General features: G+C 40.6%; 2 protein-coding genes across 3 annotated transcripts in view; both read right to left on the reverse strand.

The window, feature by feature from the left end:
* The window catches only part of rsl1d1 (ribosomal L1 domain containing 1), a 43,883-nt gene extending 40,169 nt beyond the window's left edge, over positions 1–3,714 (reverse strand). Inside the window, exon 1 of the mRNA XM_017484427.3 lies at positions 3,710–3,714. Coding sequence (XP_017339916.2) covers position 3,710 — 1 coding nt within the window. The 5' untranslated portion in view covers positions 3,711–3,714. The remainder of the gene's footprint in view (positions 1–3,709) is intronic.
* Positions 30–16,143, reverse strand: tmem184ba (transmembrane protein 184ba). Of its 2 annotated transcripts, XM_047159415.2 has the most exons (10): positions 15,734–16,143; positions 12,127–12,360; positions 11,133–11,298; positions 4,410–4,500; positions 4,168–4,243; positions 3,930–4,021; positions 3,246–3,415; positions 2,946–3,140; positions 2,543–2,569; positions 30–2,384 (listed from the first exon to the last, which is right to left on the reverse strand). In XM_047159415.2, exons 1-10 carry the CDS (start codon positions 15,740–15,742, stop codon positions 2,155–2,157), a joined length of 1,290 nt encoding a protein of 429 aa, XP_047015371.1. In that variant the 5' UTR covers positions 15,743–16,143; the 3' UTR covers positions 30–2,154. The 2 variants fall into 2 exon arrangements, with proteins under 2 accessions (XP_047015371.1, XP_017339223.1); XM_017483734.3 differs by lacking the exon at positions 2,543–2,569 and having other exon boundaries at positions 15,734–16,140.
* Between the last annotated feature and the right edge of the window lie 106 nt (positions 16,144–16,249).

Here is a 16,249-nt window from a genome sequence, read left to right on the forward strand (position 1 = left end):
AAAAAAAAAAAAAAAGTTCAAAAAGGTCATACAGACAAAATCCTTATTTATTATTTTGAGGGACATCACAAGGAAAAATAGAAGCATCATCTTTGCAGGAAAATATACAATGGCACATTAAAAATGTAAAAAATATCAAAGCATTTGCCTGATCATGCACGCTATTGCTCTACCTGTGCTTAAAATAGATCCTATAGTACAAAAAGGCCCTGATAGCCTTGATAGTTTCATACCTAGTAACAATAATTATTTTATCTCTAAATCATTCATTCATGTTCAGTTACTACTTTATTCTAGTCAGGGGCCAGGTGGATCCGGATTCCTCTGAAGGCAGGGAAACACCTGTCCATCACAAGGCTGGACACACCCATATATTCATTCACACACTCATTCATGCCTAGAGCAGTCAATACACCTACCAGCAAGTTTTTTTGGAAGTTTGGAGGCCACCCACACAAACGTGGCGAGAACCCCTGGAGCTGTGATGTGGCAACACTACCCACTCCACCACCGTGCCACCTCCCTCGAAAACAGTTTTGGGATTATCTTCCTTACAGCACAGAAAGCCTGTTACAATTATTTGAATGTAGAGAATGTTTGGATGCCCCCTGAATAAATGAGTGGGGTAAATTACTCAAAAGCCTCACTTTCCCTCTAGGACACTGGGCTGGGTTTAGTGCATTAATGATCAATATTTCCAGAAATCCTCTATTAAGAATGCAAACCAAAAAGGAACATATTAAAAAGCAGGTACCATAAATACTCATACTCAAATGCTGTAGCTAGATAACTTATACTGGCCTCTATTGCACAAATAAAGAGCAGGACAGACATAAAGGTCACTCTAATGCTAGATGATAAGCTAAAAGATATAACGATATCCACATCAAGCCGAGTCTATGCCAGGAAGGCTGTAGTGCTACCATAAGAGAAGTGAAATGAAGAAAACGATAGAACAGGAAGGCCCTTAGAAACATACCATAGCAGCTAATATGTCCTAGTGAGATAAGGTGCCGGTCCTCATACTGTACAAGATACCTCCCTCTAGTGGCCCTCAATAAATAATGGGCCTATTTACCACGAGTAAGCCTACTCATGTCGGATCCAAGTCAACTGCCATAATATGCATACAAAAAGAAAATCAAGTACAAAGATAAAACATTTATAGTTTCCCTCTTTACTGCCTCATTAGGAAATATTTGGGATGCAAGTCTGGACAATTTTGCAGTTTAAGCATTTAACTGCATAACTATAGCAGTTTTTTTTCATTTTTAACCCAGATAACGGATTTATCGCCAAGAGAACTGCCAGTTCCTCAGCATCTCACACGCTAAAGAAAACGTGTTAATGTCTGACATGCAAACAATGGCCCAGTTACAACCTAATGTTCCAGTCTGTTGAACAGCCAAACCCAAATCAACAGCAGATTTCTCTTCATCTGTAATCTCATCAAGCCCAATGAAGTGATGCTTTTTTAACTGCAACTCCACTCTGTCCCAGATTCATCAATCACAACAATGTGCTCCATGCAGCTGCCAAAACAGATGCTGTGAGATAGTAAAACCCCTTTCTGCTCACTCCCTCAAACCCCTTTTACATCATCTGTAAACATTGACCATCTTACACCGAGCTGAGCTTGAACATGGGAAACAAAGACAAACCTCAAACTCATTGATCACCATCACTTAAATACATTACGTGGATTATAAATCCTCCTAAATTCAGTATGCAGAGTTTAATTTTTTTCTGTCAATCTATAAGTAAATGCCTTCAGAAAAAAAATCAAATCGAGTCAAGTATAAACGTGGAAAAAATGCTGATAAGCACTTAAGCCAACGAAATATTTCCTTTTAATAACTGAAAAAGGGTTACTTTAAAAAGAAACCACTTAGAAGGCAGAACATACCAAAAGGCTTCCACAAAAGTATTTGTTGTTTCACCACGTCAATAACAATGAAACAATAAGCAGCGATACTTCGAATACTCCAACATGTAAAATCGTTGGACTAGTTGTCACATGGTCCTGTAACGACGTGTCCCCCAAGATAAAACAGCTCAACTACCTGTACACATCATTGCAGCATAGAATCTATCCTAGAGACAATATAGAGTACTCTACATATATTTGGATGTTTGCAAGAGTCTACACTGGGGCTAAAACTCATCATCAGAGCTGAGCAAGAGGGTTTTCTCAGTGTCCCGCGCGCTTATAGAGCTATGGCTACGGGAGAGGGGTGCGGCTTTGACCCCTTGTTCCAGAGTGGACTGCTGAGTGTACTGCTGATACGCTGGAGAGAAGTTGTGAATGGCATCCTGGACCATGTCCCCAGGGTTTATGGTCTCCTTCAGACTGCTCGAGATGCTTTTCATAGGAGCAGAGCGGCCTGGGAGAGACAGAAGGGAAAACCAATTTTAACACTGAGGCTCAAAAACATAACATCTCATTAGTTTCAATGTAATTCCACATGTATAAATGTAAAAGTGAACATCTTTTTATAAATGCCTTAGGCATTTAAGGAAAAAGAGCAAGTGTGTGGCCTACCGTACTGTCCATATGTTGGAAGAGGGCCTTTAGGCAGCATGAGGAAAGGGAGGAGAGATTGAAGAGAAAACCAAAGAGAATGTAGGAAGGTGAAGAGAATGAGTTTTGACAGTAGGGAGGCAAGCAGGAATACAATAAGGTGTGAAAAGCATGTTTGATGAAGGAGGTACGAGCGCATGGGTAAACATGGGGGTGGAACATAAAATGGGAGGAAAAGACAGGAGATAGGAGGAAAGGGTAAGTGAACCAGGAGAAAGAAGTCATTATAATTCCTTAATAAGAAACCTGGATTGAAGTTGTCTAATCCAGAAACAATGACAAAAGGCACAAAAAGAGCATGCTAATAAATGTAACAACCATCAGGTGCTTGTTCATGAATACAAGATGCTGTGAGGCGCCTCACCATGCGAGTCCAGCCTCTTGTCCATGTACACTTTATATGTGAAGGCATGGCGCAGGGCCACAGCAGCAAAGAACATCTCAATGCAGATAATGAAGTTCTGATAGCCAGCTGCTACAGTGCCCTCACCAACAGACACCTCGGCAGAGCTGATCTTTGGAATCGCACCGCATTTCTCTAGGATGGCCAGCAGCATACCTGAAAAGATATTGTTCATATAATGCCTCGGTTGTTACTCCGTTTCCATCAACTGCGGTCTTCAATGAGAACACACATCAGGAGGGGAAAAAAAGGGGGACTCACCTTGCCAAAAGGAAAGAAAGATGACTGATTTAACCATGAAAAATTTGAGCATGGGGCTGTAGGGGCTGAGCAGGTCTCGGGTGGCGAAGTAGAAGAGGAAGAGAGCGTACAGGGACAGGCTGACTGAGACATTGTAGATGATGGTCACGTACAGATACCCACTGGCCACGCTGTTACAAAAGAAAGTGAGCCAGGCAACCAAACACTTTATTCAAGATAATAACTGTGATAATTAATATGTTAAAGAAAAGTATATTTATTCAGTATTGCTATTATTACTATTTACCGCAATTATTCTGTCACTTCTGAATGACAATTTTTAAAATGATTTTAAGGTTGACAAAAAACAAGCATTTCCTTCAAATCCTATAAGTCTTTATTACTTTAAATGTATACATCAAAATAACGTCAAATTAATCGTGTTCATTTATATTCAATTGATTTAACCAGAGACAAGTAAAACTTGGGGAAAGATGGGGAGCTCATGTTTGGGGTCTGAAGGATGTAAAACTTAAATAAAATAACTAACGTTTAGCTCACTTTAGCCAAGTTCATTGATAAAGCAGTGAACTGTCTTCAATTAATTGAAGATTGCAAAAATTACGATCATGATTAAAAAAGGATTCACTAATCGACCCTACTTTCTCTTGTTTAATATTACAGTATGTGAAGAGGAACACGTACTTGAAGTCTCCATCACGATATTTTCCATAGGCCTGCAGGATGACTGTGACTGCTGCCATCAGGGGCTTCACCACACAGAACTGAAGTGTGGCCTGTGGAGGGAAAAAAAAATAAATAAATAAAAAAAGGTCAAGGTACAGTGGACTGGAAGTGTCATTTTACATTTAACAAAGAAATATTGGGAAAACATTTTTTTTATTAAACACTTGAGTAAGAGGAATAAGTTCTTCATTCTTACCTGCTTACAGAATCTGAGGAAGCCAATAGTATACGTCCTGCCCCAAAGGCAGCAAGTCCCATAGACACAGCTGGACCTTCACCCGGTGCAAAAAACAAACAAAACAAACCCCACAATTTACATATTAGAAGGATGGAGAGAAAAAAAAACCTTGTGTTGCAGACATATTGAATAGTTGTCAATTTTATTCCATAACACTAGTTGATGAGAAATAATATTCTCGGAAAGACTACAGGACTCACTCGATGGGTTTCCCTCTGATCTCAGACATGATGGCACTCTCACCTCCCAGGTACTCGTAACAAAGGCTCAGAAAGTTGTAGATCACAAACGCTGCAGAAGAACCAAAAACAATGAAAGACGAAAGATGTTGATCTAAGTGCATACTTAATTAAACATTGAATTTGATATTATAAGTATTATACAATCAGAATAATGATTATACAAGCATATAATTACCATATAGGCTTATAATTAAACAATATCGCACAAGTGACATTTCAAGACACAATATGGCCAATTTTTTTTTATTTTTGCTCCGCTAGTGGAAACAGATCCCAAAGAAACCACATGCACTTTATAGCATGTTGGTTAGCTTGCTCACATTGACTTGTACATTCCCATTCAACGTGCTCCCGCTGGATCGACATCCCTTCTTCTTTTTCCATTTTCACTGACAAGCTTTCTTTTTTTCTTTTTTTTTTTTTTAAAGTCAAACGTTATATTCCTGAAAATGATCGTCTGCCACGTCAGCACTGTAGTAATGGTTTTGAACTAGGAAGTGGAATTTTATACGTTTATAAGTCAAGAGTTCATAGATTGCTCTGTGTGTTGCTAAAGGTCATAGCTAATTTAAATTCTATCTGTCTATATGCATTACATACTGTACTTCTACTGACCGCAATAGGAAAAAGGTAAGTTTGCATATAATCGATGGATCATCATATTTTAAAAACATACAAATTTTAGTATTCTTCCTGAATGGATCTCTCATATGCTGAATAACAAGCCAACACTGTATTTTTGAGTACACAGTCATTACATAAAAGTGTTAATCCAATCGTGAACGGCAGTAAACTTATAATCTGTTCAACAGTCTGGAATCAAGTCCATTGCATGTTTGATATGCAAGTAATTATTTAAAAAAAATAAATAAAGGGGTCTCTCAATCAACATTGACCTCCTCACAGTCCACCTGCTACACACCGCATATTAAAATCACACCAAGATTCTTAGCAGTGTTCATATGATCTCATCACTACATAACATGCCCGAGCCTGCAGATCTGTCTTTCACAGCTTCAGAAGAACCTGAACATTCCTGAACACACAAACTCTCATGCAATCTTCAGTGATTTCCAGGCTTGAGTATTACAACTCTCTAGATGTAACTTGGCAACCTGAGTAAAGACAAAATACAGTTTTTAAATGATAAGGTTATTTATTGAAGCAAAAAAAAAAAAGTTATCCAATACCAACTGGGCCTGTGTGAAAATGTATTTGCCCCTATAGTTACTAATTCCCCAAATTTAGGAAACCGCATTCATGATTGGCTTCAGCTGGACTAGACACAACCAGACCTGATTACTGCAAACCCTGTACAATCAAATCATCTAGAGATGTATCGATTCCAGATTTTTAAGACAGAATACACGTACCAATACTTTTGCTGCAGTACTCACCGATACCAGTATTTTTAGTTACACAGCGAGTACAGTGAGACAGATGATTTGAATACAGCTTTGCAGTCAGTCTGCTACTCTTTAATTTGTGTCATTAATCTTGAATTACCTCCAAACCACGGACATTTTGTGCTCTGCTGCTGCTGTTTCTTTGGGCGGCAATGACTGCTGTACATACACTACATCGTGTGGTATCGGTTTTTGGTATTGAAACATTTTTACGTGTATGAGTGCCTGTTCATGAGCACCGTATCGGATTGATGCATCCCTAAAATCAACACTTAAATAGAACTTTTTCCAACAGCATGACATTGGTTAAAGGGTCTTACCCAGTAACACATTATGCCAAAGTTGAAAGAAATTCCAGAAATGATGAGGAATAAGGTGACTGAAATACATCAGTCGGGGAAGGGTTACAAAGTTATTTCAAAGGCTCTGGGACGGCAAAGGACCAGAGTGAGAGCCATTATCGCCAAATGGCACAGTAAGCAGGAACTTTCCCCAGGAACTATGGACTTTTGGAGGTACTCGGTGTGTTTCCACCACAGGGACCAGGGTCTAAATTATGTTCTGGGTAAAATATTTCCCCCTTGGAAAGCCCCTACTTGGGAGGTGGTACTTTTCCAAAGTTCAGGAACTTTGGGGGATGGGACTTGGGCGCTGAACATGCGCCCAACTTTGGGGGATGGGACTTGGGCGCTGATTGGTTGAGTACATGCAGCATTTTATTTCAACACCATTTTTAAAAGTCTGCTGGAGTGCGTACACAAGAGGCCCAATCACCATGCGAGCTAAAGCAAACCATGCTACATCACTCATAAATAAATATCTGGCTTGAATTTAAAAGATGCTCTTACCGTTTTAATCAAATAGGCAAATTTTTACAAACCGTATTGTCAATATAAACTTAAGAAAGCACATAAGCAAGCCACAGGAGTTCATGTACATTAACCCGAGAAGCTGTGAGCCATTTCAGCTCTGCTCACCGCATTGTGCCCTCCACTATACTGGCAAAAACTCGGGCTGAACCCTAAATAACCTCCTATTGATCATAAAGTGCACTAAGTAGGCTACAAGAAGAATTACTGTCGACTTAGTGTAGGGCCCCTCTGTAAGGAACAAGGTCATTTGGGATTTAGCCATGGCCCACGGCGCTGCTCCAACGCAAGCAAGAAGGCCAACTTCATAAACCTCATCAGTGCTAACTACGAATCGAATCAACACAACGACCGATGGACAGTCGTCAAAGTTCAGGCCTTATTAAGTATTTAAGCCGAGGACGAATTACAGCGGGAACTGGAAACGGTGACCTGCAATGAAAAAGTATACTTAAAAATATCAAGTTGGTCACGTGAGCTGGGTATTGTTCACACAGGAAAACAGTGAAGAGAGAAGCTGAAGAAATTAAAAAACTACTACAAGAAAATTAATCCTGGACTGGAAGGAGCAGTCGGGCACAGTAATACTTAACCGGACTAATTTGCCTAATCTTCATGGTACTTCAGACCGCGATGGAAATGCAGACGAATTGATCTGGAGCAACCGAATAGTCCCTTGAAAAAAAGTTCCTGGGGCAAACTGTTCCGAGTAATTTCGGCGGAAATGCGGCTGTAGTGAACCTTCCCAGAAGTGGCCGACCTACCAAAAATCCTCCGACTACACAGCAACGACTCATCCAGTAAGTCACAAAAGAGCCAAGGACAACACCAAAGGAAGTATTGGCCTCTCTTGCATCAATAAAGGTCACTGTTCATGGCTCCACTATCAGAAAGACACTGGGCAAAAATGGCATCCATGAAAGAGTGGTGAGGTGAAAACCACTGCTAACCCAGAAGAACATTAAGACTTGTCTGAATTTCACCAAAACACACCTTGATGATTCTGCCAAAACGTTTGAGGATGTTCTGTGGATTGAGGTGTCGAAAGTGGAACTGTTTGGAAGACAGGAGTCCGTTACATCCAGCGTAAACCAAACACCGAATACCACAAAAAGAACATCATACCTACAGTCAAGCATGGTGGAGGTAGTGTGATGGTGTGGGGATGCTTTTCTGCTTCAGGGCCTGGGCAACTTGCAATAATTGAGGGAAACATGAACTCCGCTCTCTACCAGAAAATCCTAAAAGAGAATGTTCAGTCTGCAAGACAATGACTACGTTTACATGGACAGCAGTAATCTAATATTGACCTTACTCTGAGTAAACCTATATTGTGATTAAGGTGTTTACATGAGTCGCTTTTAGAACACTCCTCTCATGTACCCGTTTTACATGTTATAGAACATAATTAGATTAACGGCACACGTCAGTACGTCACCGCACAGTCCGACGTTCCCCAAAGAATTTCACGCATCAACATACAATTTGTCGTCTTTATGGTACCGTATACAGTTTTGAATGTTTTTATTTAAAAAAAATTATTACGAAAGCTTCAAGTGCCGTTAATTATTTGTCATGCTGTACATGCAAATAGACAACTGCTTGAAACTGTGGGCTGCGTCCCAAACCGCATACTTACCTACTGTATAGTTGCCGAGATACATGTGTTTCGTATTCTATAGGCCTATAGTAGGCAAGTATGGGGTTTGGGACGCAGCCGTGCTGTCTTGTTCGCCGTAAAATGTTGAACAGTGCCGTGTGTGATCGTGTCCTGTCGCAAAATGCGGTGAAAACTCTCACATGACGATAATAGTGTGATTAAGGTGTGTACATGTCTGTCATGCTCAATACACCTCGATAATGCGACTAAAACAGGAGTACTCCACATGTCTTAATTCGATTTGTGTTTACGTCGAGTATGACCTTAATTGGATTAAGGTAATTAAAAATTGCTGTTTACATGGTAGTTTCTTAATCAGAGTATTGTCTTAATCAGGTTAATATTGGATTATTGCTGTCCATGTAAACGCACTGAATGATCCAAAACATAGGAGCAAGTCCTAGAAGTAAGTGAAAGAATGATTTCCAGTTATCGGAAGCGTTTGGTTGCAGTTATTGCTGTTAAAGGTGGCACAACCAGATTTTCCGTTTAAAGAAGCAATTGGATTTTCACATTGGTGATAGGCGTTGGATCAATTTTTTTGCTTCAATTTTAAAAAAAAATTGAAAAACTGCATAGCGTGTTTATTCAGGTTGCCTTTATTTTATGTTTTATTTCGTTTGAAGATCTAAAGCTGTTTAGTAGGAGAGGTACATAAAAACAGAAGAAATCAGTATGGGGCAAAGACTTTTTCACAGCACTGTATATAAGACTCAGGACTGCACACCTGCACCCCAGCTCAGGTCTTTAACCTCTGGCATGTCCTTCTCTGAGATCTGAGCATGCTTGTAAGGTGAGATCCCTCTGCTTAAGTGTCTTGGTGGCATGAACTTTACCCTCAAGTCCAAACCATGTCTCCTTTCCTTCCCTAAAAGACTAAAGACCTGCCTCTTCAGACAATATCTAGAATAACACTTGACTGTTATTCTTTACACTTACATTTGACCTTTTTTTGTATTATTCCTGTTTTCTGAACTTCTTTCAATTTCTGATGTACACATGCATCCTTTCTGTTTCCAATGAGACCAGTATAGCCCTTTCTTACAAACCAGCATCAGTTATGAACCCTTACAGTTTATTTTTATTTGCAAGTTGCTCTGGATAAGGAGGTGTGGCAAACAAGAAAATGTAAAATATTCATTGAATTTTTAAGAACATAAAGACAACTATGAGCAATTATGAGTAACAAGTTAACAAGCTTGTTAGCTGAGATTACAGTGAAACAAGCACACTTTAGATCTTGTCACACTCAGCTTATTAAAAAGCACACGTTAATTGTGACGGTTGCTTTAAAACATGGCTTCTGTCTCAATGCTTGCTTAATCTAGTTCCTGCAAGCATATAATATACAGCTCGCTGCGTCTGCATGAAGCCTAATAATGTACATGTCAGAAAGCCATATGGGACGTCCGCGCAGCAACCAAACCTTGGCACTCGTCACCCCCTCCTCATGGGTTTAATTTGTCCATATTTCATGGTCTGTCGAGCAGTTGGTGAATGTGTGTGGGTGGGGGTGAGCGTTGCTCTATATATAGCAGGAATGCTGCAGGAACAAAGCTACTCAATGTGGTTGGCTGGTGAAGCTGTTTAGTGAAGCTGCAGTACAGAAGAGCTGAAGGGCTTGTTGATGCAGACATCACCATTGCAGCTACACCCTGCACCCACCCATTCAGCACCTCTCCCCTGCTCTGCTAATACATGAAACAAGTGACAGCAAGGGGGAGTTAATCATGCAATCACATTGCTCAAGTTATTTTAACAACACAGGCAAAAAAAAAAAAAAAAAAGTATAACGAACACTACATTCATAAAACTAATTATCTTTACCATCACAGAGAAGACTGGTGTGCCAGGTACTAGAGATGTTAGAACTAATTTCAAGCATTTTTTTTTAAATTCACATTGGCCTTCATACACTATTAAACCAGTTAAATATATTAGTGAGCAATTATGGTGGACTTATTTCAAGCTAACTCAAAATGTTAACAAATACCACCCTCTCCCTTCACATACCTGGACTAGAACACATAAATGCTAGTCTAAGACGAGAAAGCTTTCTGAATTAACACAGTCCTGTCCAGACTAGATGGAAACTCTGAGCAGATCAGTTATTGCAGAAGTTCTTTGCTAAATATGACCTGTTTTTTGTTTTTTTTAATCAGTCTCTATATTTAAAAGGAAATGATTATCACATTTAAGTCACAGGAGCTGTATATAATAATTTTTTGTGGTTTCATAATTCTAATGGTTATACCAGTGTTTCTCAGTTATGCTCCTAGACGACTCCAGCCCAACACCGTTTACTGTTTTTCCTCACACACCTGGTCCAACACTGGAAGGGTTTGTTAATTAGTGGATGAATCACCTTGTGTTGCAAGCGAGGAGCATGCTACAGGGCAGAGAGAGTCCAGGAGAACGACTTATAAACATGGCTCTAAAAAGTTCCACTCACTGGCCACGCTACTAATAATGAAGCAGACTGATGTTGATCAAAAGGTCAGGTCCACTCGTTTATCCATGAGCTGCTTCCCCCCCCTTTACCTTCTCAATAAAAGCTAGTGCAATACTGTTGCTATGCAACAAGCAGCACTCCCAAAGTAACCCCAGGAGACGAGTGCACCGAGAACAAATACGCGGGGCCTCAGGGACACGGCTGAGAGCAGAACAGCTGTGGAAACCTGCGCGCACACTACGGAATTTGAAGCTCATCACAATTTACGATATGGTTTACACAACGCAACATTACCTTCGTAGCAGTCTCTGACTGTGTCGAAATACACGTAGTACTGATCATTGGTGAAGAAGAGAAGGCTGAGCCAGGAGTCAAAAGCATAGATGGGAACGATGAAGAGGATGCGCACTATGTGTCTCTGCTCGTTTGGAGAATTGTAGTAACGCAAGTGCATGTAGATCTGGAAAAAAAAGGGGGGGGGGGGGGTTTGGAAAGAGTACAGTAAGCCAAATCAGACTGGTTTCAAAGAGATGAGTTCCACTATTACATTTAAAGCTAGGGACACCAAGACATAAACTAGCTGTTTTCTCAACTCTGCTTGATTACACATGGTTACTCATTGCTTAAATTCTCCCACTGTTGGCTGTTTTATGCTTTATTATGATCCCACAGCACTATGTTTGTGATTTACTGACCTGATCGCTGATACAGTGGTCTAACTGGGTTTCTTCTGTAATATGCAACAATAGTGAGCTAACACTACATAGCTTAAAAAGTCATAGCTTTGTTCACGAGGGAAAGACTTCAGAGTTTACATGTTAACTAGTTTACATGGCTGTGTGTTATTTGGGGGAAGGTCTCTCTCTCTCTCTGTACCTCTTTCAGGACACGTGCTAGCTGGTGTATGACATATGCACGTGAAAACGGCGGTTAATTCAAATCCAACAGCTGACTGTGAATGACTTTTGCAGGATTTCCAGGGTAACTCATAGCAGTTCAGCCATCGTGTTTTAGAATATTGTTTTCTTCCCTAACTCAATACTTTTCAATAAATACATTTTTAAAAACATCTACTGAAGCGTTGTACAATGTATGCATGTACAAAGTACACAGTACTTGAACTTTTCGGCTTTTATCAAAACCTGCTAGCTGATAAATACTAACACATGCAGCCTGCTGTAATAATAATCCTATATACGCCATTATATTAATCTTTAACATAACATCACACAAAGATTTATATATCAGATTTTTCTTTTGAAGTTTACGTATTGATTCAGGTTTGTACCTGGTGGCAGGTAAACAACAACGCTGTCCACACAAAGAAGCCGGACACAGCCTGTGCTGTGGTGGTCATGAGGAAGATGGGCTGATCAGGGGTGAGCAGTGGAGCCTCAGGGAGCCACGAGATGTTGGGCCCAGCAGGGGACACCGTAGCTGGAGATCCTGGAACCATTGCGGCTACTGACGCCTCACCAAACCGCTCTGACAAGGGCACGTCACGTCTCCAGAGCCTGGCGCTCTAAAAGGCATCAGTAAGAGAATTTATCTACGCAGATGTTTATGCTTTCAAAAACACCAACATTTTATTTTATACCAACTGCTCTCATATCAGTTTAGCCTAATACATGGAAAGATTTGTTGCCAACAACCGTAGCTTATAAATCTTATACGTCACCGGAAATGTATACCCTAGTGTCGCTCTGATTAACAAGGCAAGAATAATGCCACCCCTGAGAGCAGAGCCAGTTTTGCTTTCATGGACTGGCAGTGGCATTGTTGGGATCCAAACTTTCCTGATAAAAGACTGAACACTTTTTGACCATTACCTAAAATGTTAATTTTATACAAATTGATAGTATGCTGTGGTTATCTGGATATGAAGAGCGTAGTAAGTCACTGAGAAACAGCAGACAGTTTCTTAAGGTTAGAGAAAGTATTAAGAATTGCAAGAGATCTTGTAGTCACTCCCATTCATCCGCTTTACAAGCTTGAAATGCTTCCCTCATGTAGATGACTCAGGATACAAAGGTTCTTTCAGATCATCTTCAAAGCTCTGCGACAACCTTTGTGCAATATATACCAATCAGCCATAACATTAAAACCACCTGCCTAATATTTTGTAGGTCCCGCTTGTACCAGAAAAACACCTCAGACCCGTCACGGCATGTAGACCTCCAAAGTTGTGCTGTGGTATCCGACACCAAAACGTTAGCAGCAGATCCTTTAAGTCCTCTAAGTTGCGAGGTGGGGTCTCCATGGATCAGACTTGTATGTCCAGCACATCCCACAAATGCTCGATCGTATTGAGATCTGGGGAATTTGGAGACCAAGTTAACACCTTGAACTCTTTGTCATGTTCCTCAGACCATTCCTGAACATTTTTTGCAGTGTGGCAGGGGGCATTATCCTGCTGAAAGAGGCCACTGCCAGTAGGAATACTGTTGCTATGAAGGGGTGTATAGTACTTGTTCTGCAACAATGTTTAGGTAGGGGGTATGTGTCAAAGTAACATCCACATGAATGCCAGGACCCAAGGTTTCCCAGCAGAACATTGCCCAGAACATCACACTTCCTCCGCCAGCTTGCCTTCTTCCCATAGTGCATCCTGGTGCCATCTCTTCCCCAGGTAAGTGACACAAACGGACCCGGCCTTCTACATGTAAAATATGATTCATCAGATCAGGCCACCTTCTTCCATTGTTCCATGGTCCAGTTCTGATGCGCACATGCCGATTGTAGGTGCTTTCAGTGTTGGACAACGCTCAGTATGGGCACTCTGAGTGTTCTGTGTCTACGCAGCCCCATACACAGCAAGCTGTGACGTTCTGTGAGTTCTGACACCTTTCCATCATAGCCAGCATTAACCTTTTCAGAAATTTGTGCCACAGTAGCTCTTCTTGAGTGCCCATGACCCTGTTGCCAGTTCACTGGTTCTCCTTCCTTGGACCACTTTTGGTAGGTACCAACCACTGCATACTAGGAACTTCCCATTTTGAGGATTCTCTGACCCAGTAATCTAGCAATCACAATTTGGCCTTTGTCAAAGTGGCTCAGATCCTTACGCGTGCCCATTTTTCCTGCTTCCAACACATCAACTTCAACAACTGTCTGTTCCCTTGCTGCCTAATATATCTCACCCCTTGATAGGTGACACTGTAATGAGATAATCAATGTTATTCACGTCACCTGTCAGTGGATTTAATGTTATGACTGATCGGTGCATACTGTAACTAGAAATATATGAAATACTTTAACTTCCTAAGTTTTCAAAGGTGTCTACGGTCAACCTCTTTTTTTTATGGCGTCTTCCATGTTTATTTTTTATTATGGTTCTTTAAATGTTTTATGGTTTTATAGTGATTACCTCATGTGATATTTTACAATGAGGCTAAAGATGAACTTCCACAGTGACGCAGGGGGCAACACTGACACCTAACAGCTTCAGGGTCTACGGTACGATCCTGAGCTCAGGTTACTTTCAGTGAGGAGTTTCTGTGCATTTTGTTCATGTTCAGCACTTATACCGTGACAGCACCTACTACTCGGCCCTCGATACAGTACATACTGATGAGTAAAAGTGCTCAACATGAAAACGGATGTAGTACGCGGCACGGATTCTGACAGTTCTTCCGCATCAGCTTCGTTGCATTATGGGACCGCGCAGTGACCAGTAGTTTAATACTGCAGCATCAAGGTGGAAGCAGTAGGTCATCCGGGTATTTCTCACCTACTGTTTTGTGAATACTGAGAATTCGGGCATAAAACTCCTTTGGTGTACTGCTTTTCACCTACTGTGTTGTAGGGATATTCAGACGCAGCCAAAGCAGTCATATGCTGACAAAATGCTGGTTTAAATTGGACTGACTGATAAAACTTATATTTTTCTTTTTTAAATTTATTTTCTTTTATATGTATGTATGCATGTATACGTATAAACATATGTATATCCTCTTCATGTGTGCCGTATGTACATGATTATTCTCACTTCTTCCTCTGGTTGCACATACAAATGTTTTGTTGAATGCTTCTTTATGCTCTCCTGAAGGTGTCTGTATAATCTGTTTGTTTATGTTTTTGAATTAATAGTTAGTAAATAAATAAATAAATATGGGACTGGCTGACTGGACTGGTGACCGGAAGTGGGCGGGGCCTGAAAATGGGACTACGGTGGGCAGGAGCAGTTCACGTAGCGACTCTTCATATTTTAAAAACGTCATCACGCAAATCTGAGCGTTTCTTTACGGAGCGTCACGCGCGCAATTTAGGGCGACACGTCCGCGTGCAATTTAGTGACGCAAAATTTCACACACACAGAGAGGGCGAGAAAGAATTCATGGAAAAATCGCAAACAATGAGAGCATCAAAACCAACAGTCGGTGAATTAACACAGCTCAGGGGTTCACGGACACACGAAGAAACAGAGTCTAACACATTAACATCTTGTGAAATCACACTGAGCTGCTCGCGTGGTATTTCTTCACTAAATATGTAAACATTTAATAAACAAATGTACATTCAGAGTGGCTAAATCGATGGATTTGAACAGATACTGGAATACTTTAGCAGAAGGCATGAATCCTCTCAAACCAGATTCAACATTCTTTCATTGAGTTGCAAAACAGACTTCAGTAAGTGGCATTAACACTCTCCTATACAACAAATCTATCTAGCATAGAGAAATATTTAAAAACTATGTTTATAAGCAGCTGTTAAATTACAAATAATGACGAAAGACAGACAGCACCACTCATTAAGAGTTTTCCAGCTACAAAGCTATAAACCTTAATTTTGTCTCTGTTAGGAAACAATAACGGATCTATAAGTCAACACCAACTGCGAAACATTATTAATAGATTTAAAACATAAACATATAAACACACACACACACTTACCAAATGCATGAATGCTGTTATAAACAAAGAGTCAGCAGATCAGACAGGGCCTAAACTCCCAAAGCCATCACCGTGGACCGTCATCCATGTTTATCTTCCCCGAGTACACCGACACTGACGCAAAACTCGGCTACAGCGCCTCAGGATAACTAACTAACTACCTAACTAACCAACTCACTAAATATATATCTAACTAACTGTCCACACCGCCATGAAGAAACACGTACATATACAACTTTTACACTAACACACAGCAGGATTTAGTACTATTTTCCGGTGGTAACGGGTCTGGACTACAAGCGCGTTTAAAGCGCAGCAATAAGAGCAGCGCTGCGGTGAGGATTATCACAGCTGAACCGAGATAAAGAGCTGAAGTGGCACTGAGCTGAAGCCGGAGAGCCTGCGTCGAAACTTACTGGGCTGCCAGATTGGGATCTTTTTAAACATTAACAGCACCCAAAACCCAAAATATTTCACATAATATATAACCATGGCAACGATTACTTCAGATTGGAC

The sequence above is a fragment of the Ictalurus punctatus genome, chromosome 13 (genome assembly GCF_001660625.3).
Source record: "Ictalurus punctatus breed USDA103 chromosome 13, Coco_2.0, whole genome shotgun sequence".
In the NCBI taxonomy this organism is placed as follows: Eukaryota; Metazoa; Chordata; class Actinopteri; order Siluriformes; family Ictaluridae; genus Ictalurus; species Ictalurus punctatus.

What these genes read in the sequence shown, in the direction of transcription:
- tmem184ba (XM_047159415.2), bottom strand. An exon ending in TGTTGTTTACCTGCCACCAG is followed by an intron (nt 11,299 to 12,126) that starts GTACAAACCTGA and finishes TTTTTTTTCCAG; the next exon opens with ATCTACATGCACTTGCGTTA. An exon ending in TCCAACATATGGACAGTACG is followed by an intron (nt 2,385 to 2,542) that starts GTAGGCCACACA and finishes TGTCTCTCCCAG; the next exon opens with GCCGCTCTGCTCCTATGAAA.